General features: G+C 39.8%; 1 protein-coding gene across 1 annotated transcript; it reads left to right on the top strand.

Annotated features, from left to right (window-relative positions):
* Positions 1-15,154: 15,154 nt before the first annotated feature.
* Positions 15,155-23,690, top strand: LOC149300434 (purine nucleoside phosphorylase-like). Its single transcript, XM_089485178.1, has 6 exons — positions 15,155-15,198; positions 21,354-21,523; positions 21,946-22,049; positions 22,361-22,536; positions 22,961-23,151; positions 23,473-23,690. Exons 1-6 carry the CDS (start codon positions 15,155-15,157, stop codon positions 23,688-23,690), a joined length of 903 nt encoding a protein of 300 aa, XP_089341304.1.
* Positions 23,691-27,438: the final 3,748 nt, after the last annotated feature.

Here is a 27,438-nt window from a genome sequence, read left to right as displayed (position 1 = left end):
ACTTGTTACAGTGATCAGCAATATTCCTTTTTCCTTTGTTGTTTCCAGAAGCGTAATTCACATAATGGCCAAAAATGTGCCTACTTTTTCAGGTTCCTGGATGCCGAGGTCTGTTATGTGGAATCAGACCATCTGAGAACATACCTTGCATTACCACTAATCTTAGAGAACAGCAGGAGGCACCAGCTTAAAAACTGCGTTCTAGCACAATGTTATTACACCAGGAAAATGTTAATCTATTAGATATCGTTCATCAAAAGCTAAATGTCAGCAACACATAACTTTCTTTTTATTGTGTTTAAGATGGTGCCCTGATAAATCAAATTGTGAAAACCAGTGATTCTGTAAGAATCTAGCTGAGAATGTATTGGTATATCTATGCTCTATGATTAATACATGTGAGCTTCTTAGGGTCTTTGAAGGACAGATTTGAGAACTAGTGGCCTAGTCCTTGCAGAACACTTGCACTTTGAAACAAGGTTCAGCACAAACAACTTTTGCACTGGTACAATATTCTCTGTCTTTTATAAATAAACATATGTAACTCATTAACCAACTGATCATCTTCATTTAAAAAGTGTGGTAATATTTGTGTTGAAAATTGAAAAGGGTAAGCTTAATATTAAACCTAAAAACTTTGGAGAGGATAACAATTTTATTCAGCGAGTGAGGTAAAGTGCTAACATGCAGTTTAGAATTTCTGAAGACCACATTTTTAGAGCCCATAATTTATAATGATTGGCTACAGATGGAAAGCAACATCAGCACAAGCACTATGCTTTGGGAGCTTTATGAAATTGGTTTCTGTGAGCGATCAGCTGCACATATGTGCAATGCCAAGTATCTGTTGGAGTGGTATGACCACACTGCCACTGCATATCTGCAGTAGGTTACCATCATCTGCAAAATCCTACATTTCCTAGACTGGCTTTCACGGATCTGGATTTCGTTTCGCTAACGTAATGTTTCAAGCACACATGTACATTTGGTGATATATTTTGTATTCTTCTGTCACATTAGTCGTAAGAGGTAATTTTACTTATAAGAAAACTACACAAGTTAAAGTCACAAAGTGAAAGTGATCAGAGCCCCCCCCCCCCTCCAGGAAATAACTTTATGAAAATATACATGTTTGCTAACCTTGAAGAACCAGTGTGTGATTGTTGGTGTTAAAATTACAACACAAATTCATGTTCCACTTGATGTCACAGTAGATTATGCAACCCTATCTCCAGGTCTCTCATAAGCACATCAATTAAGATACTGTCCCTAACAGTATATATTGTGCGTTCATATTTTATTGCAAATTAAAATTCTACCACCGAGGACACTTTCTACAATGGGCAATACAGGCACTCTCCGAAACATATGTGTAGAAGGGGACTTTGCAGTGTGCATTGCCCTCTCTGATGACTTTATCAGCTATTTGGTTTTTGTCGATGTACCTATTTTACATGCATTGCTAATGAATGTTACCACCCCCACCACATCCTTGCCTCTTAACGATGTTACTAGGTTATACTGGATTCACAGACACACACTAACACCTTTAGTTCATTTCCAGAAAATGCCTTTTATTCACATAATGCCTGAGGCAGACTGACTCAGTACAGGCAGCAATAATAACTGATCAGCATTCCTGGGAACTTCCCAAGGTAGCCTACACAGAACTCTCCCTTCTCTTACAAAAAGGGTTAAGCTGAACACTTAGAGTGCCGAAGTCAGGGCACATTTTCATACGTTTGACATAGTAAGAATTAGGTGAGAATCAAACAATGTACACTTTGCTTAGGGAAACATATATATTTTTATTCAAGACAAGTTAAGCTGACTATGCATAGTTTAAGACAAACCCACATCTGATCACATAGTATAGTAGTAAAAACAAAAAAACAACAATCTCCCCGCCTATTATTGCCCCCCAAAAAATTCCAAGCCAAAAAGTAAAAGGTAACAGAAGCAAGATTGTTTTCTTAAAAGCCCCAAACCCATCGGTAAAATTATACAATAGTTGCAGTTGTACATGTATGTAGATTCCCATTCCTGGGAACTCTCCAGGTTTCGTCCGGAGACTCCGGGTGAAGTGCTGCTTCTCGGTGTCAAGGTCACTAAGGGGTAGCTCTGGGTTGCGGGTATGGCGTGTGAGACAGCTCACCGAAGTCAGTGGGACATCCTACCTGCATCCTAGCCAGAGCCAGAAAGTTCCCAGGGATGTAGATTGCACGCACAGCCCATGTAAGGGACAATACACAGTATAACACCGTTCAAGCACACAGAAAAAGGGGTTAAATTCCATAATCATGCTAAAGGAACAAAATAGTAGGAAGAAAGTATATGAATAGCAACCTTTTTGCATCTATGAACAAACCTTTTGAGGGCTGAAACTCCCATTACCCTTGTCATTGTTCAGGCCATTATAGTCAACGAAGGGTCATCTGTCTGTTTTGTATTATTATTCATTGCATTATATAGCGCCATCATATTCCACAGTGCTGTACAAAGAGTAAACAGGACATGGGAAGTAATGTATGACATAACAATTAGACTTACAGAAACAGGTTAGGAGGGCTCTGCTCAAGCAAACATATTAGGAAGGAAATAAATGTATTTCTTTTAAAAATTGTATATCTAATTTAGATTTTAAACATTACATTTATTGAGGGGAGGGCACCAGTGATATCATGATCCCTGTATTTCAGCTCTTATATGAAACGGAAAAAAAAGTGATGTCATTATGGCACTATAGCCCATACAATTATGGTTAGTATTAGTTTATGAGCTAGAATGGTCAATTACATGTTGGGATACATCATTACTTTAGCAGAGGAAGGATGCAGAAAAGAGCAAATTTCTGATGCATTAAAAACTGCATATCTAGTGTGATAAAATGTTATTGAAATACGTAGTATGCTTTTTTGATTGTGTCCAGTTTATAGGTTGGAAGGGCCATTTTAAATGTGATGTGCCTACTCTTGTGGATTTAACAATTTGTAACTAAATGCAGCCTTAGAAAGATCATTCATAGTACTGTTAAATGCAAAATTATTCTGTTTAATTCCTTTTCGTAGGTCAATATTTTTATGTCTGATATTTGCTTTTTTTGTAACAGTTTTTTTTTAAAAGAATATGTTTTAAGTGCCACTTATCTATAGTGGGACACAGAGCCCAGCCACTTGTTATTGTTATTGTTATTGGTATTTAGTGCCAGTGTTGCACTAAGCACCATCGTTACAGACCAGAGTTTATCTTGGATTGCTTTGTATGTTTAAACACCAGACTGACATATAAGCACTAGAGAGCCAGTGACGTGTCTAATAATCTCAACACGGTATACATTGCCGTTTGTTACATTCACTTCTTAGCTCTGCAAACACACAGCGTTCTATACATCAGCGTTCCACCAACCCTGATTTTTTTTCTCTTTCAGTCTCTTTTGTGAATGTCACATGCCCCCCCAATACATAATTTACACACATTATACCGTTAAATTACATGGGTACTCATTTGTTGTTTTATGTTTTTCGCTATAACAAATTTTCTACAAGTTCACTCCACCTTCTATAGCTCTGTATGGTAAACAATAAGTGCTTATCATAATATACACTGCTATGGGTCAAATATGTAAGAACCATTCTGCAGTTCCATACATGTGTGTATTCACTAGCATATGTGACACATTTTCTGCCCCACACCCATTTCCCAATGCACATCTGCACAGGCCGAGCTGGGCCCTCTGGGGCTGAGGTGGCAGGTCCAGGGGGGTGGCCTGCCAAGCAGGGGGGGGGTAGATCGCCTTCTTGGGTGATCAGGCACGCCAGTATCCCTCTGCTCAATAGGCCATTTAAAGGGGAGATCTTTGATCTCCTCAACTGGTCTATTTACGCCATGGAGGATTCCATAGCTCCCCATTAGAAGGCGTGGCGCCCCTTTAAGACAGGGAACCCAGGGATATGATGTCATATCCAGGTGCTCCATGTCTTAAGGCACGCTTTTTAAGGCAGTGCAAACTTTCAACGAGGAGGGGGTGTTTGGGGAGATGCTGCCTAGGTTACTACTACACACACACACGCCATTTCTTCTTGTAAGCACCTAGCCATTTTGCAAAAACAATTATTACCTCCCTATCAACGCAATATCACCTGAATCCATATCAATAGCAGATCACTGCAGCAATTGCTGGCCAGAGTTTAATGCAAGGACACAATCGGACCCCACCGCCTCCAATCTGATTGGATACACACACACATATATATATATATATATATATATATATATATATATATACACACACACACACATATACATGCATACACCCAGAGTATGTATTTTTGTGTGTGTATCTATCTATCTATCTATAGATACACACAGTTTTGGGCATATAAAAGTATATTTACATTTAAACATGGACTGTAACATTAATCTGGAACATGAATGTACCTTTTTTTGTAATATGAAAAGCATTGTAGATCTGGAAAGCTTTAGACGGGCAAATGCTTGATTAATGTTTCTGATGTCTCCTTTTCTTTGAAGAATATAATACATCACACACTGCTCAGCATGATACAGTTTCTCCTTTCTTTATTCATCTTGAGCCAATTATGAAACATGCCTACACGTGGCACACCCCCTTTTAGGATTTTCAATTGCATTTCAGCATCTTACGTAGAAACCCCATACCATTGGTCGGTATGAGACTTGCCTCCAACTATGTCATCTGTGACACCATGTAGGTGAATGCAAATAGACTGACTCAGTAAGAAGCTCAGTGGCACATCCTGAAAGAGAACCGGCATTAACCAGGCAGAAGAGACATGGCTCAATCGGCAGAAGACAGCAGGTAATAGGGACATCGGGGGAGATCTTGGGGGATGGTTACCATACTCATTAAAACAGAAAAGAATTTTGAGCAGCAGACATTTGTACAGTAACAGGTAAAATACAGACCAGATTGGTGATGGTTGTTGCCTGCTAGAAAAAATGAATTAACAGTAAGGAATAAAAGATAATAACGGAAATTCAAGTAAAATTGGTTTTACAGTTTGAGTATTGCAAATAACTCAACATTGATCAAATTGTGCATAGCTTGGGGTGGGGAGGGAAGATTTATTAAAGCATGACTAGAAGAAGGAGCTTTCTTCCTATGGAGAAAAATCTATATACCTCTTATTCATGTCTATACAGAATTTGACCGCTTTTAGACCCATCTGGTCTGCCTGTTCTTTTTTTCCAGCTTAAAAAGACTTAAACCTTAATCAGTCGTTGGTCTCCTCCTTGGAATAGCCTTATGCTTATCCCATGCATGTTTAAGTAACCTCTACCAATTCTGGTGGGAGGCTATTCCACTTATCTTCCACACCCTCAGTAAAAGTAAAACTTCCTTACATCTATTATATATAGTAATGCCAGAGCAATGGATGGAATATTGTGAATTTTTAATGCTACACATCTAAAAAAAAAAGTGCAAGTACAACTGAAGCAAGGGGTGGAAGGAGGGGGACTGCTCTGTTAGACCCATCTGCATGTGTCTGTTGGATTACAGAAATAAGTTTATGTAACACAGGTACTGTTCATGATTCTGGTACTAAAAGAGTCAATAGCATCCTTTACCTCTTCCCCCCCCCCCACAGTCTGTTCCTTTGCACTCAATTATTTTTTACACACACACACCTATTTTCCAAAGTAATTATTAGTGGGTTTTTTTTGTGCCACGTCCAACAAGGAACACAAGCTAGTACATAACATAGAACCGGTTTTATAAATCCTCCGGCATTCTTTTGACATGTAACTACTCAGGTAAGGGATGGAGCCTTCTGTCAAGTACAGCTGAGTAGACAGTCGGCTCCTTGCTACTCACCCAGAAACACACACTAACACACACTCACCCTAAAACATACACTTAGAAAACCCCCTCACTCTATCACATATTCCACATTGCATTTCACACCTGAACCCTACATGTAGCCTTTCCTTATCCTAAGTTTGAAGTCTGTAAGAAGCCTCGTTATTACCGCAGGGTCACGTAACACCACATTACGCAATCCCGCTATACTCGCCTCCATGAGTCGGCCCCTTTGAAGAATTTTGACAACTTGCATCAGTCAAATTTCTTGTTGATGGTGGAGGGGTTGTGTATGCATTCTACAAACTGCATAGTTACAAAAGCTTCATAGTGGATTGTTCCTACTATGGTTGTCCAGTTACTTCTGAAAAGGTTCTCTTACACAAAATCCTTAGGCGATTTCACAAGTACAAGTCTTAGCTCATATACGGGATGCATTGGTTACAACAGAGTTAACTGCAACTGGACAGGAAATTTTCAATCCCACGACAGAGAGAAAGGTTGGCACCATGCTAGCCAGTGGAATAGACAGGTGTTAAGGTAATAATTAAAGGTGGGGTTAAAAATGAAACATGGCTATTTAGGAGGATGGTAAGTAGAAGCTTTGATGAGACTGAGGTCTCTTCTTCTGGGGTAGTCAAGCACTGAGTTCATGACAAAATCATGTAACTTGCACAGATCATGGAAACATGTCCATGTGAGTTCTATGCAATTAGTTATATTGAGTTATGTGAAAAATCCCCCTTAGGCTGTCTGCAAGGAGCTTTTCTGCATACCACTGTAAGCTTAAAAATGGAATACCTATGAAAATGGCTTTTTAGATTGCATCCATTACAATGCACTCACAAGTGAAATCTTGAATAAAAATACTCTCAATCAGTTTAGTTTTGTCTCCTACATCAGCTTCTGATTGAATGACAAACTTTCCAGAATGAAATAATAGAATGAATGACTAGCACTGTGTGAGGTTAACATGAGGAAAATGCTTGCCATATGGATGTAAATCCCTCAGATCAAATGGCAGTCATGTGCTGAGAGAATGCTCCTGGTCAGCAAAAGCATTAAAGAAGCAGTCATGCTTACAGTTTCTTACAAAGGTCAGGGGGCATACTGTACCTCCTACCCTGCCTCTGTCTTTCAGAGATTTTAGCATTGTTTCAGTGAGAAATGCAGATTAGTAACCCCCTGACTCCTGTTGAGCCAGGTTCTTCTACTTCCACTGGTGGTGTATCCTTGCAGGTGTTTAGTCACCAAGCTTGTAGAGTCATGAGGGTCCAGGATGCAAGTACGCTAGCATCAATCCTTTCCTTACATATTTTTCTGGAGCACACAAAAACCATGGATCAAGCAATACATAAAAGGGTTAAAAGGAACATATAGCTTAGGACCAGAATATTAGCCTATCTCGTAGGCTATTAGGTCAGAAGCATAAATGGGCTGCAGCTGCCTCAAGTACTGCTTCTAGGAAGCAATGTATGTAACCGATTCCTTTGTGTGAAATAAGACTCACGCTCTGTGAGCTGGTCAACATGTGAAATGTATATGTTGTCCTGGAAAAAATAGCTGATGTAGCAACCCTCATCATAGTGGTTAATACATTATTCTATGGCTGTGGAGACACTTATGTTCTCCCAACCACATTATTGCTTTTATAATAATGCACTGTTGTAATTATTTGTTTTAGATGACAAGCCATTCTTCTGCAAGTAATTATTGTCTACTCACTGGCAGACGCTTCTCCTGTAATTCCCAGGATTCTCAGCTACTTTTGTTTGCAAGAATCATGGGGGTTGTAGCTCAACACTGGTTGCATCGTATACCCGACCTTGCTTAGCATTTAGCTTGTTGTCGGAATTTTGATATGAAATTATATAAACCACAATGTAACAAGCTTTGCAATATTTCTGTGTGTGTGAAAGTTTACATTGCTTGTTGTAGTAACTATGTTATACAGATATATTGTTTGTTGCTTTGTTTTGATTCTAATGATGCTGAATGCTTAAGACATATGTTGCTCACAAGGGAGCAGTTTCCATATTATGTGACTGAGATGGGCCCTTGAGATAAGCAAGCCATCAGATTTTAGAAAAAGGAGTGAGGGAGCCAGAGGGATAGCCAAGCTAAGCATGTGCAAGCAATGTTGCTTACCAAAAAAGAGCTTCACAAATATAACATTTTCTCAGCCCAATCCAGCTAAGCAGTTGACCAGATGATGGGCCAAAATTACCACCAACACATAGCAGGTTTTGTTTGGCTGAATCCTCACAATTATCAAGTAAGTTACCCAGAGGCAACATTTCACATTCACATGTTTGTCCAGTCCTAGTGATGGGAAGGGTCAAATACAATGGTAGCAGTAGAAATCAAACACAAGATTCTGCCTGTAAGTCATGTTACAATGTAGCATAACCAACATACTGTGAACAATTTCATGTTCAAGCGGGAATGACATTTATATAATCATGTGACACCAAAACTGCAGTAACACCAGTCATGCTTTATTGGATTGCTGCAACAGAAAGAAGATTCTTTGTGTAATACATGGATTTCAGCTTATAACGGAGACGAACAGTTTAAAAAAAAAAACCAAAAAAAACATGATGATGAATTCATGTGCAGTCACATGCAGTAAATGTTTAAAATTACACTAGTCACGGCTGTAGGGTGCCCTACAACTCTCATTCTTCACATCAATCAATATCAATCTCTGACTTTCACCATCCATTCTATGCCAAGGCTGCAAGCAATAAGTGGCCTTGGGATATGATGCTTTATTCTTGGAAGGACGATTTGTTTAGTCTTTGTTGTATGAGAAATCAGAGGAAGTGCTAGTGGGAAGAAACAAGGAACCTTGCAGCTGACACAATAAAGATACAAGAATGTTTAAATTAAAAATTGCTGTTTTGGAGACATTACATCTGGGGTCAAATTTGTACAGAAATTTTAGAATGCTGGGGAATTTTTGTTTTGTTATTCTGTTTTCCGACCCTTAGCTAAAGCTTCCTGATGCTGACACCTAAGCCTATTACATGCCTTTGAGAGACAGGAGGCCTAATTAATAAATTTTTGCATTCAGTTGAGGAAACCACCCACCATTGTGCAGTTTTACTTGCTTACTTACAAAGCCTGTTGCATCGAGATGGACCAGCTGATAGGTATTGAAGTAGTACATACTTGTAATATATCCCTAACATTTCAGTTGTCCAAAGTAGGACACCTTTCGTTGAAGGGTTTAGCTACAGCTGGGTAAGGCAGACCTAGGCAATCAACCTACCTTTGACCTTGATATGTAGTGAAGCAGAACTCTGGGCTATTGCACAGCTTTACTAAGACGCAAGGTAGCCACGATGGATCTGCAACAGCACAGACCCTCTGCTGGGGGACAATCCTTGGGCTGGTCAGGGGAGATCAGTAGATCTCCCCAATAGGCCAGTGATCCCCACTTTCTGCAAAAGGCAATATAAGGAAGGCCTTTGCTTTTTGGGGACGTTTGGATGAATTTACAGAACAATGAATGTTGGTGTTGGTCTCTAAGGACCGGCCTCTATAGGGAACTTCACTTTCAGCCCCTCTTTGGGTTTCGCCCTCCCCCTTTATTTAATTACAAACCACCTAATTTCCAAAATTTTTACTTCTTACAATTGCCAGGTGATTGCTTTCTAACACCTTCAAATGGACAAAATTATAGAAGTACATGGGGTTACATGAACAAGGTGCTCTGACCTGTATATATGCATACAACTGTACAGGAACATAAGCAAGGAAAACAACCAGAGGAAAACGGCCCTGCTGGTACTACAATCATGAAGTAGAATGATTGCACTTCTGACAGCAGTAATCTGTACCAGATACAAGACCTTTGTTGCATGGTACTTTCCCTAAGCATCAGGATGACTTGACTATTGCTTTTAAACCCTAAAATAACATTAAACGCCACTTCATTAAAGTTCCAAAAACAGGGAGACGAAAGGCAATGATGTGGGACAAATAGGCTGTGCTAGAGGAGGCACACAGAAGACAGGAGGAAATAGACAATGTAAGAAAAGTGAAATATATGGTTGGAGACAATTTGACCCAAAATGAAAATTACAGTCAAGATAATGGACCCTATTCAACAGATTGAGAAGTAGGCTACAGAGTAGGCAGCTTGCATCTCTAGCTTTTGTTTCAGCGCAGCCCCAGAGGACCTGCTTACAATAATCGCAGGTTGGCTACTTTACCGGCACTGGCATCCAGTGGCAGCATTACAATGTAATTAGATTAAGCAGCTGCTCGTGGCCCCATCATAGTCAGGTAGCCCCTAGATCCCTTATATTCTACCATCGTTATCTTGTTCCTCTAGTCCCTAAATAGCTGTTCCTTGCTCCTGTAGACTTACGTTGCTGAAAGGAGTGAAGAGGGTGACAGCCAGTGGCAGTATATGGTCTTTACAGTGCTTGGCATCAGATTTTTCACCCAGTCCTTCCATGAAGTTGGGCTGAGGATGGTGCGGAAGTGTAGAGCAAAGGCACACAACAGAGAATGAGAACAAATGAGCACATCTGAGAATCTACTGACACCTGCAGACAGTGGGTGTTGGTATTGCCGGTGCATTGGATAACATTGAACACCCTGACATGAGAGCCCTATGTGAATTTTTTGATTAGGCTCTGGAAACCTAGAGCCGCCCTTGCTGGCATCACAGTATGTCTACAAGCTTTCTGTGCCAATACTAAGATCAGGACACTGTTGAAGCCATTGATATACCAAACTGTAAGTGGCTTGTACAGAGAGACCACATAAACAAGGAAAAACTTAGTTTGTCCACTAATACCAGCAAAATAAATTTGGGACAGAAAAGGGCCTCATGTTAAATGGGCACTCTATCTGTCATATGCACTTTAATGCACATGATAGCTGAGTGGTCCTTTTAATATTTTGTGGTGTTCCCCTTGCAATGTGTGTGGGAAAATGCAGTATCTCCCCGTATGCATGCGCTACCCCAACCCAGCCATTTGCCGTACAGATCACACGAACACGATACATTTCCGTTGGTCAGCTCCAGCTCTGTCTCTGAGAATGCTTCAAGGTGCAAAGTGCTCTCACCATTCCGCATGCTTTCTGGGACGCTAGAGTCTAGGACATTGGAGTCTATTTATAATCCTATCAATTGGAATAGGTTCAACCAGTGACCTATCTGAACTCTCACACGATTACTACATTATACAATCAGGCTCGCCATCAGTGTGGTACAGCAGATATAGCTGTGCAAGTCTTTCTTGTTTGTCACATATGCAATGTGTAGAGTTGTGCCAGCAGCAGGGTAACGCCATGATGTCAGCACAGGGTCTGCAATAGCTCCATGCTGATGTCTGATGCATTACTGCTTCTTGCTACTGGACCCTGCTCTACATACCAGGCCCACAGCAAGCATGAAAGATAGGCATAGATGGGTATGCAGAATGTTGATTGGGACAGGGAGGGTTGGACTTGTGGTGGCTTTGGTATAGAACAACAGACACTGGGGGGGCAGATAGGTATGAATTATGTGGAGATTGGGAGTAAAAGTGTAGGGACACTGGGGGACAGAAAGGCATAGACACTGAGGGCGAGAGAAAGGTAGAGGGGTCATGGATACTGCAGGATAAGAGGAAGGCTAGGGTTATAGGGAATGAGGTGGGGACAAGATGGACACACAGGAGGAAGGAGGCAGAAAGGTATGGACATTGCGGTGGAGATGAAGGCAGAGGGGTATGGACACCCTGCTGGGGAGATTCACACTGAAAGGAGGATGGGTAAAGGATTATGGACAATGGAGCACAGGGGCAAAGACACTAAGTGACAGGAAAACAAACAGTGGACTGAGAAAGAGAACAGGGAGGGGTTACGATCAGATACAGGACCCCTGTATCAGATCTGAGCCCCTGAATTCCTGATGGCAGCCCTGTATACATTTATATCAGAGATAGAGATGGTACACTGCATTGGGAGGACATATGATATTTTTATTTTTTACTAAACAGTTTTCATTGCTATTTTACTGTTGCAGTGTTAGGCGACTTGTGCTAACATATTACTTAGTGCTGATTGGTAGGTCAGGGGTAGCGTGATATACACGTTTCTATCGGCCAGCCCTAACAATTCCTCTTTTCTGCTGTGCTGGTTTTGTTAATTGTATTATTGAACACACCAGAGCCTATATCCAATCAATAACTCACCATAGCATTGTGTGATTACCAGTAGCCAATCTACTAGCTATAATTCAGCGTCCCTTTTACTTCTGTTAGTACTAGGCTGTGCCAACTGTCTACATACATGAACTTTGATGCTAGCATCTATAACGTGTCCTTGGTTATTACTGTAAAACATTAAAATAACTGAAAACAGAATTACGTTCATTTACCTTCTAAATGGGTGAAAGAGCTGAGGTTATTGCAAGACAAGCCAATATTCTGAAATGATAGGCGGTTGGTGTTATTAAAGGCACATTCCAGCCATGATATGCACTTTAACGCATATGATTGCTGTGATGTCCCTTTAAATTAACATGGCATCCCATTTGCAAATGCATTGGGGGAAACTGCAGAATTCCCACCACCACATGCATTGGCCCCTTTCCTGCAGCTCTTCTCTATGAATGAGATGAGAAGCTGTTTGGCCGTGCACATTTCCATTAAAATGCATTTTATATATAAATCCATGTTAGTATATTAAGGATTAACTATATTCTTGTGCAAAGTTTGACTACTAGTCACATCGCCATAGTAACCAATGTAATATCTCTGCTGATTGGACCGTTTCTGTGGTTGCCATTTAGTAACCATGTAAATCCCTACATACCCATTCTATCCAGTACCTAAATTGTATCGCAGGTACACCTTAAGCACTGAGATTATGGGTCCCGTCTGCTGCCGAGTTCCTTGCAGGACATGATCATAAACGGATGGGTTATGATCAAAAATGGTTTGAAAAACCCTACACCTTTTACCTGTGTCCATCCATATCATGCCTTCTAGGCCATAACCGCATGATCACTGCATTCAGTGCCAGATTTTTCTTTAGACGGCTAATGTCACGTGTATAAGGGCATATTTGCGTGGTAATTAACTGCTAAGAAGGAAGAGCGCAGTTCATGTGCAAGCTGTTAAAAGTGGTTCTTATCTCCATTCAAGTTTCTATACAAGAGATCATTGTCTAAAAGCGGAGGGTCGAAGGTTAAGATGTATTGTAAGGAAGTTTTACTTCTCCACGAGTGGAAGATAAATGGAACAACCTCCCAGCAGAAGAGGCTTATACAGTGAGAGAATTGAATCCCTTTTTACCAAATGCTGATTTAGACACTATTCCCCTTTTCCATGCATAGTGTACCCACACCAACTATATGTTGGGTTTTTTTAAAGGACCACCAAGGTTTTCATTTAATAGTATTTTTATATGTGTAGTCCAATAGTATAAAATTTTTTTGAAAAATTAGGAAAAAAAAATCCACTTTTCATAGAATTTCCAAAGTAAAGCATCACTAAACTAGTTAACAAAAATACATATGAAATGTAATAATTATCATGTTTTTAATTAAATTATAAAAAAAATTAACGAAAAGCAGTTGCTGCCATTCTGTACACCCAAAATAGAGCCAGGAAAACAATGTTTGTAAAAATTATTTCCAGTCATTTACCTCATTAAACTAACTTTTGAGATGAAATGAGCACTCCAGCACCATTCTCATCTATAATCTATGTGGGCGCCTGTTTTGCATGGATTCCAATGCATTTTACTGCATATAAATCGGTGAATGCATTCTTTATTTATTGAAGTTTTAAAATGATACTTTCTTCTCATTTAGCCCCTCCCCTCACAACTTCTGAAATGAAAAAGCATACTTAAGTACACTTGCTGCATGTGCACAAAGGCACTCCCATTAAAATCAATGGGAGTAGCTGCAGCCAATCACACGTGTGTCAGCTCAACATTGATGTTTACCTAGCATAGGTGCAATTATATAGCAAAATAAATAGCTGTCCGGGTTAATTATTCTCTAGGAAAAGAAGAACTGATTATAAACGACTTAATAGTTTATATTGTATGTTCTTCGTGTGACGCCTCAGAGGTTTGTTATGTGATTACATCCCGTGCACATAACAAGTTGTGTAACTTGACCTCTGATCAATTACCCCAGGGCTGTGCTCCCATGCAGCCTTGTGTTTATGTTTCACGCTATCCTTGTTGCAGCCATCCTGTTGTGTAATCTGTGTGATTATTTTGTATTATTATTTGGCCACGACATGAAAATGATGTTGTTGGTCATAGATTTGGGAAGATAAAAAGGTGGTATAAATACATTTCCAAACATTATTAGTCACATTGTCTGGGAGATCCATGCTGGTAATCAGGGCTGGACTATGACTTAATATAGGTGTTGAAACAATTAGATGACTTCTGCAGCTACAAAATAAGCCTAGGACCAGTGTCTCACCTGATTTGCCACGCAGGCCTTGACTGGTGAGTCATTGGCAGGTTGGGCTACGTACATAAAGCTGCAGCGTGCGGCCCCGGGCTGGATATATGTAGCCCTACGTTGCATGAGTGTGAAAACTTAACGTGCAGCCATTCGTTACCCAGCCAGCGGCTGCATGCACTCCACTTGGCAGCCACTGGCCTTAAAGAGACAGGACTGAGCCTGGTGACCATATATTAATTATATAGCACTAGCAGATTTCAACAGCCCTGCATGCTGAATTATACAGCGATGCTATTTTTTAGTTTACATTTTATTTCGTAACTGTATCCTCTAATCTTCCCATCTTGATAGATTTATATTGTACCAGCAAAGATTTGTTTTTGTTTGTTAGAAATCAAAGTAACACACACACATATATATTATATATAGTATAGGTATATCGTATCTTGCTTGATATACATGTGTCAACCCGCATGTCCCAGGGCTGAAAATAAACTATGCCCTTTTACTGTACGGCAACCTTGTGGTTTTTGTCATAACAAAATACACCATGTACCAGAGTCACGTCGCTATTCCCGTCAATATGTTTCTGTGATTACATCACCCAGCAGGCAGGGTTCCCGCGTTCCATTTCAGGAAGCCGGGCGCCCACAGGGGAGGGGGGGTGGTTGCGTCGGCGTGACTTTTCTTTATTCTTTTAACCAATCGCGGAAGGGGTCGGCGCATAAAGGTCCAACCAGTGAGGGGCAGGGCAGAGGCGCGTCCCTAGGCTGCCAATCAGCAGCTAGCTATTGAATACATACATAATAGCTCTAGCTAATTTCTAGCGTTAAATCGTAGCGTTCGTGCATCACTGAGAATCTGCAACCGGTGCCATCATGTCTCCCCCGGCCTCAAACACAGAGAAACAGGAAAGGAACCGGCAGGAGAAACGGACAGGGTGAGTGAGCGCATCTATTTGGAGAACCTGCGCTTCTGTGCGCGTGTGTCACGTGTGTCCTCATTAGATGACATACAGTCAGCAGCTGGACCAGTGAAATCCCGGGACACTTCTTCGCGAGCGCAAGTAGGGCATATTTGAAACATGTCTGATACTTTGGGGCAGGTGAGGGGGACTGCACAGAAAACTACCACCTAGAGCCTTGATGACTGTATAGACCCTGCTAGCTGTGTTTGCAAATACAAAACCCAAACATTAGGTAGTGGCATCCAAAAAAATAATTGAGCTGCTCTGGGAAATCACTCCCTTTCCCTCTTACAAACCAGTTTCTGATTAAGTTCAAAACTACTATTTTATTATTAAACCTGCCCGTTTGCCCCTCCCTGTCTCGCTGTAATTTCATCCCTAACAATATGTTAGGATTGTATTTGTGTGTAATTCTGGGTAACTAATAGCTGCACGTTAAGGTTTCATACTCATGCAGCGTAGCGCCACGTATATCCAGCATGTGACCCAAATCAGATGAGTCCTAGGCTTATTTTGTATTTGCAGAAGTCATGTAATTGTTTCAACACCTATATTAAATCGTAGTCCAGCCCTGATTACTGGAAATCCATTGTGTATAATCAATAGGTTTTAGTAGCCACCACGCACAAAAACATTAGTGATGGTATTTGTGTTCGCTGCATCCCATTGCATTACAGCAGTTGTGGATAGATTATTCTTCATCATTCATACGCTTTGGCGAAGTCTGTGTTTCTGTTATTCTGTACTTATTCTGTGTTTCTTCCAATGCCTTTTCATATAAAACTTCAAATTGTGTGTGTCTATATATATATATATATATATATATATATATATCACACCATTCAAAAGTTTGGGGTCATTTAGAAATGTCTTTCCACGAAAAAAAAAAAAGCACATTTTGTCCATTAAAATAACATAAAATGGATCAAAATGTTGAAAATGAGTATTGTAGCTGGAAAGTGATGCTTTTTAATGGATTATCTTAATAGGCGTACAGAGGCCCTTTATCAACAGCCATCACCCCTGTGTTCCAATGGCACCTTGTATTAGCTAGTCTTATGCCATTAGGGGTTATTCTGGTGCAAAGCTTGAAAAGTGATCTTATCACTGTAGCAACCATTGGAGTGGTCAAGACAGCAGAAACTTTCTTTTGGTTGCATAGAGTCATTACAAATCCACCAACATACATTAGTTAACATAGTGATCTAAATAATTAGCTTCAATATATTTATCAGCCATGGCCACTCTCATGGTGTTCTAGCTCTGAGCACCCTGGCGATCTGTTCTGTTTTTATTATTTTGCTTTAGATAGCTTGTATATCACTTGTAGAGATCACCTCCTGTAAATTCAACCTGCCCCGGTCGTAATGTGGATGTCTGTACAACAAACCATAGTAATGGATGTTATCTTTGTATACCCAAGTAACAGCACTTGTAATAAGGCACTTAAGGCAGCAGTGACTCCGTGACGAGTTCATTAACGGTAAGCTTAGATAAGTGTACACAAATTTGCATCTCCTCCTTCATAAAGTTGTGTTAGTTCCCTGATCTTTATCCAATGGCAAATAAACTGTTTGATAACGGCAATGAGATAAAACTAGCTGCTGCTTCCCTCTGGGGATAGGCTAAAGCAAAGCAAGTTCTGTACCTCTGTAACATAAATATAAATTCATCTGATCTTCTTGATAAAAAGCATGTGAGTTTCTGCACAGTCTTTAATTACTCCCTTCATTTCCTGCAATGTTCTAATCCCCGTGACGCACGCCTGACTGTACGCTATTAGTAATTCCCAATGATTCACGTCCACCACGTATTCATTCTGTCACTAGTTCTATTCCTGTCTAAAATTCCCCTGTTAAAGGGACAGTAACACCTAAAATAAACACAGTCATATGCCGTTCCCCAAGGTGTCATTTTCTTTTGGTTAGCCCTAAAACCTTAATTTAGTACAAATAATTTGTTACTACAAATACTATGTTTAATAGGAAGGTAGATTATACTAATAACTAATATATATATATATATATATATATATATATGTATGTATGTATCGCTGGCATGTGATGTAGGCCAGGCAAAGTCCTAATACTTAAGAATTTATGACATGAATACTTTACATTCCTGCATTTCTTCCTAAATATTAAAAAGGGCAAAGCATTTGAATGTAAGCATGAAAAGTGCTCAGACGCGTTTCACATTGCCCTGCCGGTTCAGCGCCTTCCCTGGCCTGTATGCTGTTAAGCTTTTACATTTTAAATCAAAAACTTCAATGGCAAACTCTAACGGTAACTGATGGCATAGTCTCCCAGCCTGTATTAATATACGTGGAAACATCTGGAAACATTCCTTGGGTTCTTGAAGCAGTTTCATCAAGAAATTCCATTCTTTCTCCCCTATGTAGAAAATGCTGCGGTAACTTAACTTGTTATTTCCAGGCTTAGAATCCTATCCTATGGATCATCTTACTTTCTTTTCGCTCTGGGAGATCATAGTCCATGCGGTTCCCAGAACCACAAAGGAAATGGAAGCTTTCTCTGATTTAAGGGGCTCTCCTCAGGATAGTAATAAAAATAGTTTCAAGTCCGTTCATGTACTACTTTGTAATGAAACTACTGCAAAGCATCACACACACTAAGAGTTTCTCTCGTACTGCAAGAAAGTTTTTAAATCTTCGCAGATTATGCAGTCACTTGACTCTGGGAACTGGCTGTTACTAGAAAACTATCCTATTTATATCCTGGGTCAAGGATGTCTGCGCATTATTTAGAAACCAAGTGTGGTTTTCCATTTTTAAGATGATTTGTTACCAGCTCTGGAACATTGTATTTAAATTTGTATGATTTTCCCCAACCCGGACAGTTTTTAATAGTTTTCACCCACATCCTAGTGCATGTATATAAGACCTGCTGCAGCGGAACTTCCTGGGAAGAATGATTCACATTTAAAACAACCCGTTGGTTGCTGCTTGCACCAGTCTTTGAGTATTTATTATTTGAGTACACAGAACAGCAATTTAATCTAGAAAACGCCCTACAGCAATGTTGTGCTGACTGTGGGTACGTTCTGTGCTTTCAGTTGGCTTCTTGTACACTTTGGCTTATTTAGCCTTGGCCACATCCCATCTGTGATGAAAATGCAATCAAAAAGCTGGCAAGGCATTCTAGAGATGTATACAGTGGAACATTCAACGTTTTTCCCCCTAGAATCCGTCAATGACTTTAAAAAAAAAAGAGGATATTCCTGTTGGTGGAAGGGAAGAAAAGCACGTTCACAAGGTTGCTCTAGATCATTTCCCCTTCCACTCTTTACCATAGAACCCCAGATTCACTATGCTGACAAGGCTAACTCTCCTACATGTAGTGAAGCCTCCATTTGCTGCGGGCCATCATTAACTCTATGTCAAAGCTGGTGTTTTAAGCCCTTAATGACAAAGCCCGTACATGTATGGGCTCAAAATGCATTGTTTTCAATGGGTTTAGAGACCGCCCATTGTCCCTAAGGGGTTAATTCAAAAAAGTGGCAGATATGCTCAGTGTGCTACAGAGTTTATAGCCTGTAGTCCTGTACAATACAGTTGTATTCAGTAAGAATATTCATATGTAGTACAGATACAGACATATTATTCACTTAGCTGCTGTATTGCTGATCAGAGTTCTGGGGTTCACTGAAGGAAATATTAGAAATAATAATTTCAGTACATATACAGTTTGTAGGCTACTTGTTCATGATATACGTTCTGGGCCACACAAACCACAAAGGGAAATCACCAAGTTATAAATAATCCTAGGCCTGCATTATATTTGTAGCAGAAACCCTAGGAATAGAAATTATTGCGTGCAAGTTGTTCATTTGGGGTTTTTTTTGTTTGTTTTTGTGACATTGGTAATGTAACAGTTTACTAGATTTTGTATTATCATCCTCATTATTCGATTACAAATGATACACTAAATGTAGTTGTACAGATGGATGCATAATACTTTACATCACTGAGGCTATATGGTGAAGTTAATTGCTTTATGGAAGTGGGGGGGGTAATTCTCAGCTGCATGTATAGGCATGGATACAGCAAGCCTTTTTAAAGGGCAAGTAGATCATGTGTATTACAGAATAGGAATACATACATAGAACTATTTATCAAAGTGCAGGAGGTGTTAACACAAATTCTATAGTACTGTGTTTCATGCCCCCCTGCTCAGCTTCTAAAAATGAAGAATGAATAGCTTATATTCACTCTCCAATGCATATTGCTATTCATTCTTCATTTTCCATTCCATTTGCTCTGTAGGCAGAGTCATGTTACAAGCCTATAACATCTAAAATCGTATAACCTGCATGAAAATGCAAAAAAACCAAAAACCTGGTATATAAATTTCACTCTGTACTGACATTGTGACCTACAAAGATTGGAATTTTTCTGAGCCTCCTGTAATGATTGTGTTCTACTTTGTGAAAAGAAACTCTGATTGGCCAGCATGGCCAACACCCACAAAAAATACTCTGATACATTTAAAGGGCCCCTACTGTCACATTACGTGTCATTGTCTTATAATATGATGCAGAATTTATTTATTTTTTTCATTTAGCCCAGCTTTACACGTTTTAATGTATTTTCATATAATAATGCTAAATTGGCATAAACTCTCCTTTATGCTTTTACTTATGTTCTATTTGTGGTAGGATTTATGTTTGGCTTAATGTTTGACTCCCACAATATATTTCCACTATTATTTTTAATATATTTTGATGTTGCAAACACATTTTAAAGCAAGAAGCTGTTTTGCATAATATTTTTGTATTTTTCTTAATTGTTTCTCTCTGCTGTAATACTGAATTATATGGAAACGCAACAAATAACAATAAAATTATATATACCGTATTTGCTCGTCTTCTAATCAGACCTCAGATAGAGGTCTGATTATGAGACTAAGATCCAGATCCCCCGCACCGCTGCAGGAGACCTGGATCCTCCTGTCTCCCCCCCCACACACTTACCGGTGCTTCCTGCTGTATTGCCGGGGCAGCGGGTTGACATCTACGCGATCCGCGTAGACAACGTCCGCTGCAGCCGGAAGGAGGTGGAGTTGGCAGCGGGGTTTGTCTGCGTCCGTCGCGGATACCTTCCCCGACTGTCAGAGATCAGAGTTCCCCGCACCGGTGGCATTAAGGGAGTTAAAAGGCATTGTACAGAGCACTCTGCCTCCTTATACCTCCCTATATGCCACTCTGCCCCATAATATGCCTTTTAACCCCCTAAATGCCAGAGTGGCATATAGGGGTATAAGGCATTTCTGGAGGCAGAGTGCTCTGTACAATGCCTTTTAACTCCCTTAATGCCACTCTGCCTCCTGGAATGCCTTATACCTACCTATATGCCACTCTGCCCCATAATATGCATTTTAACCCCCTAAATGCCAGAATGGGATATAGGGGTATAAGGCATTTCTGGAGGCAGAGTGGCACATAGGGGGTCAAAAGGCATACCATGGGGCACAGTGGCATATAGAGGGTTAAAAGGCATATCATGGGCCACAGTGCCATATTGGTGTGGCAAGCCTGGGGGCAGATGTGCGTAACTGGGGGACAGGTTGGAAAATACAAGGAAATAAAAACAAAAAAAAATATTTTTCTCAATCATAGCTTTTATTTAAAAAAATAGTTTACATGAATTAACATTTACTGGTAAAACTTTTTTCCTTTAGGGTCGTCTTATATTCAGGCTTTCTTTTTTTTTCCTAAGTTAATATTCAGATTTTGGGGGGTCGTCTTATAATCAGGGTCGTCTTATAATCGAGCAAATACGGTATTTGTCAACAGTGCTCCTATTAACCGCTCCAGTGCCAGAGGTAGAAAAGAGTTTAGAACTGGCAATTATTTTGTAAATACTATGAGTGCCATAGGGCAGAGATTATAGAAAGATACATCCATTGACATATGAAGTGTTTTATTTTGGGTTGAAAGAAACCAGTTCTTCGGCCTTTATTGTTCTACTGTATTGTACTCTACTTCTAAGACTGCTTTGCCAGTAAACGGACGCGCTTTTTTTCTTTGCTTAAAACATCCGATCAAAGGCTGTCAATCTGTGTCCTAACCGCTGGTACTCTGTTTTGCAGATACACTTATGAAGAGTACAAACAGACTGCAGACTGGCTGCTTTCCAATACAGAGCATCGTCCCACTGTGGCTATTGTGTGTGGGTCAGGACTTGGGGGACTAGGAGATCTTCTGAAGGATCAAGTAGCTTTCCATTACTCTGACATTCCCAACTTCCCACAGAGCACAGGTATGTAAACTAGTAACATCTGGGCTAGGGTCAAGTGAATGGGCTCAATTAAGTGTCTTGACTTCCAGGGATTAGACTGGTATTCTAATCTGAGGAGCTATCGAGTGCCTTACGAAGACAAGGTTTTATGTGTGTTTAAAGCTTTGAATATGATGTTACACTGGTTCATATATGCCATTAGACTAGTTAAAGTTTGTTTTACCATCAAGAAAAATAAACGTGATGCAAGTTGGTTCTTGAAAGGCATTGTGGACGAAGTCCAACAACAGCTTGAGAATTACTGCTTGGCTATACCTGCCTTTCTGTATTTTCTGTACACTATACGTAATTTTCTAACTTTATACCATTTGTACTGGATTTATGTTAGATGTATTGCACGATGAGAAACTCATCATTTACACATTCCGCTTCATCCTTTCTAGTTCCTGGGCATGCTGGACGTCTAATATTTGGAAACCTCAATGGAAAGCCTTGTGTTTGCATGCAAGGCCGCTTCCACTTCTATGAAGGTTACCCACTGTGGAAGGTAAGATTCTCCCAAAGTGACGAAAACTATTCAGGTTATCGCTGGCTACCCTGAACACATAACGAATGCCCACATAGTTTGTTGTTTGATTAAAGTTAACTGAAAATTTCCAAGGTCATTCTTGATTGTTAATTTTCACAGAAATTCTTACAATCAAGTAATAGCAATGTTAATATTGGGCAGTTATTAGATGCATTAATGTTATATAGTCATTTTGTATAGTAAACAGCAAGGGGAATGAATGTACTTGCAGTGACTATTGTGCAGCCTCAATTCCCACTTCAGTTCTGCTTTTCTTTTCCATCCTTCAGGTTACGTTCCCCGTTCGTGTATTCCGCCTGATGGGGGTGGAAACTGTCATTGTCACCAATGCCGCAGGGGGACTTAATCAAGACTATAAAGTGGGGGACATTATGGTGATAAAGGACCATATTAATATCCCAGGTTTTGCAGGAAATAATCCACTGTCTGGTCCTAATGATGAAAGGTAATTTTCTTCAACTTTTTTTTTTTTTTTTTTTTCTTCTGTAAATTGATTTGTGTTCGCATCGGTCTGTGGAACGCTTCTGCTTCTCAGAAAATCTCAAGCTCTTCTGTGCATTTTATTTGACCCGTCTTAGCAGCTGCTCAGAAACAGATGTGCATTTCAACTAAAAATTCCCAACAAAATATTATGAACAGAAACAGTTATGTGGTAATGAAGATGGGTGCTCATGGCATGTAGTTAATGTCACGAACATCCACAAGTTGTTCTGCTAAAGATAGAATGTGAGAGTCTGGTTTCTTTCTATGTTTCTCAAATTAGTTTGAAATGGCGTTTGACGCATTTTGCCTAGCTTTGCATTCACCGCGGAATTAACAATCTTGATAATCTGTCCCTTTTTAAAATACTTTAACTTTCCTTCTACTAGATTTGGTCCCCGGTTTCCCCCCATGTCTGATGCCTATGACAAAGAGATAAGGAAGCTGGTTGTGGCTATTGGGAGCGAGCTGGGATTTGAGGAGAAGATAAAAGAAGGAGTGTACTGTGGCCTTGGGGGACCCAATTTTGAAACCATTGCTGAATGCCGTTTCTTAAACCGTCTCGGGGCTGATGCTGTCGGTAAGTGAATGCGAACAGTTGTGTTGTATAGACTGGTTAAAAAAGAAAACAAAAACAAAATATGCATGTTATGTAGTCTACTTTTGTAATTATGCTGTGTTTTCTGCTTAATATGTTTTATTAAGGTTAGAACCTGAAATACAAGGGTTATTACATTTATAGAGCAACAGCAGACTCCGTAACAAATTACAAGCAATTAAAAAAATGTAATTTTTACTAAAACAATAATACTACAAGTGCCAATATATGAAATTAACAATAATGCGAATATGTAACAAAAGTTCTATTTTACATATCGCATCTCTCCTTTTGTCCCCTCAGGTATGAGCACGGTCCATGAAGTAGTTGTTGCCAGACATTGTGGCCTCCGTGTCATGGGCTTGTCTCTCATTACCAACAAAGCTGTGATGGACTATGACAACGAAGCCACGGCTAACCATGAGGAGGTACTCCAGGCTGGAAAGGACAGCGCCAAGTATTTAGAAAAACTGGTGGCCACTGTCATCCAGCGAATTGAGCTGAACAACAATGTGATATAGAAGACAATGAATCATTTAGGTGGAGGAGGTTTGGGTCTGTGACATCATCTTTATGACCTCCACTAAAAATACTGGGCAATGCCAAACACATTTCCAAGTATACTAGTACTGTGCATCTCAGCCTTTATAGGGACCTATAATTAATTCACCAAATCCAGCATTCTCTTAATCAGCAAACATTCCCAAGTAGAAGTGTTTTTAAACCATATTTCCATAAAACATTTCTCCATCTCCCTCTTGGATTGTGTTGGCGTTGAGCATAAAATCTCCTAATTAATCCAATTAATCTTGAAGGCTCTTGTAGCCCCATGTAGATACTGATATTTATATAAAACATTATCTATTCCAGATTAGAGGGTTCAGTTTTAATTTCCATCTGTACCTTTTTAGCCCCTTGTGAAAATGACATCATTGAGGTGATCTGTAACTATTTATTAATGTATTGAGGACACGTTACATTTTTGAACCGTGTGTTTGCGTTCACACTTTTTTTAAAGGTATTTTTGTTGACTATAATATAAATATATACAAGTATAATAATACAATTAAAATATGTGATTGACAAAAACAAAAATATACAAAAGAGGACATGGGAAAAGAAGAAGTGTAAAGGTTTGTTTCTAGTTTCCTCGGAAGAGATCAGAATACAATGGGGGTAGGTAGAACAAATTATTTTGGTGCAACGTTTGGGGGGAAAAAAGTCATCACTCTACAGTTACAAATAAAATATCCCTTCTTCTTAGATTATGCCGAACTTTGAACCAGAATCACTTTTTCATACTTTAACCCTCATTGTGTTTTTGCAAACACATGAATATTTTTTTATACGCGTATATTTTTATTATGTACTGTAATTTTATGCTGTATGTCAGCAGCAGCCTTATTCACATACTGTACTAAGAGGAATATTTTTTTCTCTACAATAAAAACTGGTTTGATAACTTGAAGATTTCAAATATATTGAGCCCTCCAAACGGCATCTAAATTGAAAAGTGATTTAAGGCATTAAGAAGGTTTGTTGCAGATGGGCTTATTTACTAAAGCAGGGGTTTTCAGGAAGGTTAAAGCTTCAACTTCACAACCATACCTGGGAAATATCTGGGTTTGACCTGGCGTTTCCACGGGTGAAGCTCTGCTTCTAGGCAGCATTTGGCTATGCCTACTTCTTACCTCTCACGAAGCCGCACCCACAGAAGATGGAGAGCTCCCATGTTTGTCCATGACTCCACTGTTCATTATAAAGGGTCAACCCAGTGAATGTGGGGAGATTACCTTTAAAACAAACAAACAAAAAAATCTCAGCTCTCCTATTTGACTGTGCATTATCCTTGCCAGGATTGTTCTTGCAGGAAAACCTGGTCAGGTTGGCTCTTTATAATGCATGATGGGGAAAAAAAAACCATGGAGTCCTGCTTAAGTGAATAAACTCCAGAACTAAAGCATTGTTATAAAGGTGTGTTGGATATGTAAAGATGGAGCAGTGCTTCAACTGTGTGGATGGCCAAACAGTGGACACCGGATGAAATCACCCAGTTATTACAATTCTTGCTTATTAATATGTTGGAGTCTCTGAAGACCATTACTATTTGACCCCTGCTACTATATCTAAAGTGCTTTTTGTCCCCAGATATACTATACTCACATACCATATTGTAATTGCGTAGCATGGATTCCCAATCTTATATTTAACTATTTAATTACATTATATGTATGTTCCCTTTACTTATTAGTGTGTGGAGAAAAGACCTACAGAGTGCTTCTCCCTAGAACAAGGCTCACTCTGTTCCTAATGTAAAACTCTGCTAATGGAAGCTTTCGTATTGTTTGTCAAAAGCTTCAATAAAATTATTCTTCAAAACACTGTCATTTGGTTGTATTTCTTTGCTGGTTGTTTAAAGGGGAGAATTATTTAAAGTGCACCTGCTATAAAAGGTGACAAGGAGGCACACTGTATAAGTATAACATGTTACATTACAATGAAAAAAGCCAGCATACCTTTAATATGAATGCTAAAACAATGCCATGTTTAAAGTCACTGAGGAGATGGCTGCCATGTTTATACAAATGTTAAGCAATAGGGGGGCTGAAATACCTCAACTCATTAACTAGGAGGGGTGCCCAAATACTTTTGCTCATCTAGTGTATATGCACCCTGTTTTTTGCATTAATTGTATATAAAATGTGATCTGATCTAGTCAAGCACAATACTTAAGCTAATAACACACAAACAATGGTAATCTTCCATGTCTTTATTGTACACACCCATTAAACATTCACAGTGCTGGTGGAAAATGTGAGTGAACCCTTGGATTTAATAACTGGTTAAACCTCCTTTTGGCAGCAATAACCTTACAGAACTGCTTAAACTCAGCCATATTGCTATGATGTCCGGCGTGAATGGCTCTGTAGAGGTCATTCCACAGCATACCTAATGGGTTAAGGTCTCGGCTATCAATGGGCAACTCCAAAAGGAGAATATTCTTGTTTTTACTTAAATGTTTGTAGTACGTTTACTTAAATGTTAATGACATGAGCTACTGTAGCTCAAATTGTTTAAAACGTTAATACTGGTTCCGATAGAGTGCATCACAGTTTGTTGCGTATGGGGCTGTGTAGCCGCAGACCAGTCAGGGTGCCCATGTTGACCCCTGTCCACTGCCACAAGTGCCTACAATAGACATGTAAGCATAAGAACTGGACCAAGGAGCAAGGGAAGAAGGTAGCCTGGTCTGATGAATCATTTTCTTTTTTTACTTCACGTGGATGGCCCAGTGCTTACCTGGAGAACACATGGCACCAGGGTGCATCCATGGAGGCCCCACCTTGCAACTTACAGGACTTATAGGATCTGCTGCTAAAGTCTTGGAGCCAGATACCACAGCATACCTTCAAAGGCCTAGTGGAGTCCATTCCACTAGGCCTTTGGTGGCAAAAAAGGCAACCTACACACTATTAGGCAGGTGGTCATAATGTTACGGCTGATCGGTGTATAATGTTTAGAAACAAAACGTACAATAGCTCCTATCGTCCCCAGTTAAGTGGTAATTAAAATAACCTGGGGGGTATTGCTCCCCATCTTCTGCTCAGAAGGATTGGGTTATGCGTTCCAAAATCACCTTATAGGAGGTACAGAATTAGTTCACTCCCCATCGCATCTAGACACAGGTTCCAATTTGGAGGTAAACGGGTTTTCGAGAGGCTTGCTTTTTAAAACTTGCATAAAGGAGCACTACCTTTTTTCACTCATCAATGCATTTACTGCACTGCAATCCTCAGGTGCGCTCAAAAGACGCTTGGAAGACAAACTAACGTGGTGGTGTCGTACTGCTATGTGTCCCTTCTCAAGAAACGAGTGTATATAAAATGGGAATGGTTGTGCTGCAACTATGTCCTTAATTGCGAGCTTTCTTAAAGTGAATGTCTTTAAAGCAGGGTAGGCCTGTATACTCTACTCCAGGGGCATCCAACGTGCAGCCCTCCAGCTGCTGCAGGACTACATCTCCCATACTCCTCAGCCAGCCCCTTAGCCGAAAGAGCATTATGGGAGATGTTCCCATGCTCTACTCCCTTGAAGTGCAATATGCTGGAAACAGTGGTACCATCTAGTGGCCATTTGGTAGAACTACATACTTTCACTCTCCCAACCAAGAGTCCAGTTATGTTACTTGCTTGCAGTTCACGTATAAATTTGTAATAAACAAATAAAAGGAGGAAAAAATAAAAATACATACAGGAATGCAATTTTTTT

The sequence above is a fragment of the Sceloporus occidentalis genome, unplaced genomic scaffold (genome assembly GCF_023333645.1).
Source record: "Sceloporus occidentalis isolate IW3139 unplaced genomic scaffold, rSceOcc1.0.p SCAF_24, whole genome shotgun sequence".
In the NCBI taxonomy this organism is placed as follows: Eukaryota; Metazoa; Chordata; class Lepidosauria; order Squamata; family Phrynosomatidae; genus Sceloporus; species Sceloporus occidentalis.
The sequence above is the reverse complement of the archived record's forward strand: the minus strand, read 5'-3'. Positions and strand labels throughout refer to the sequence as shown.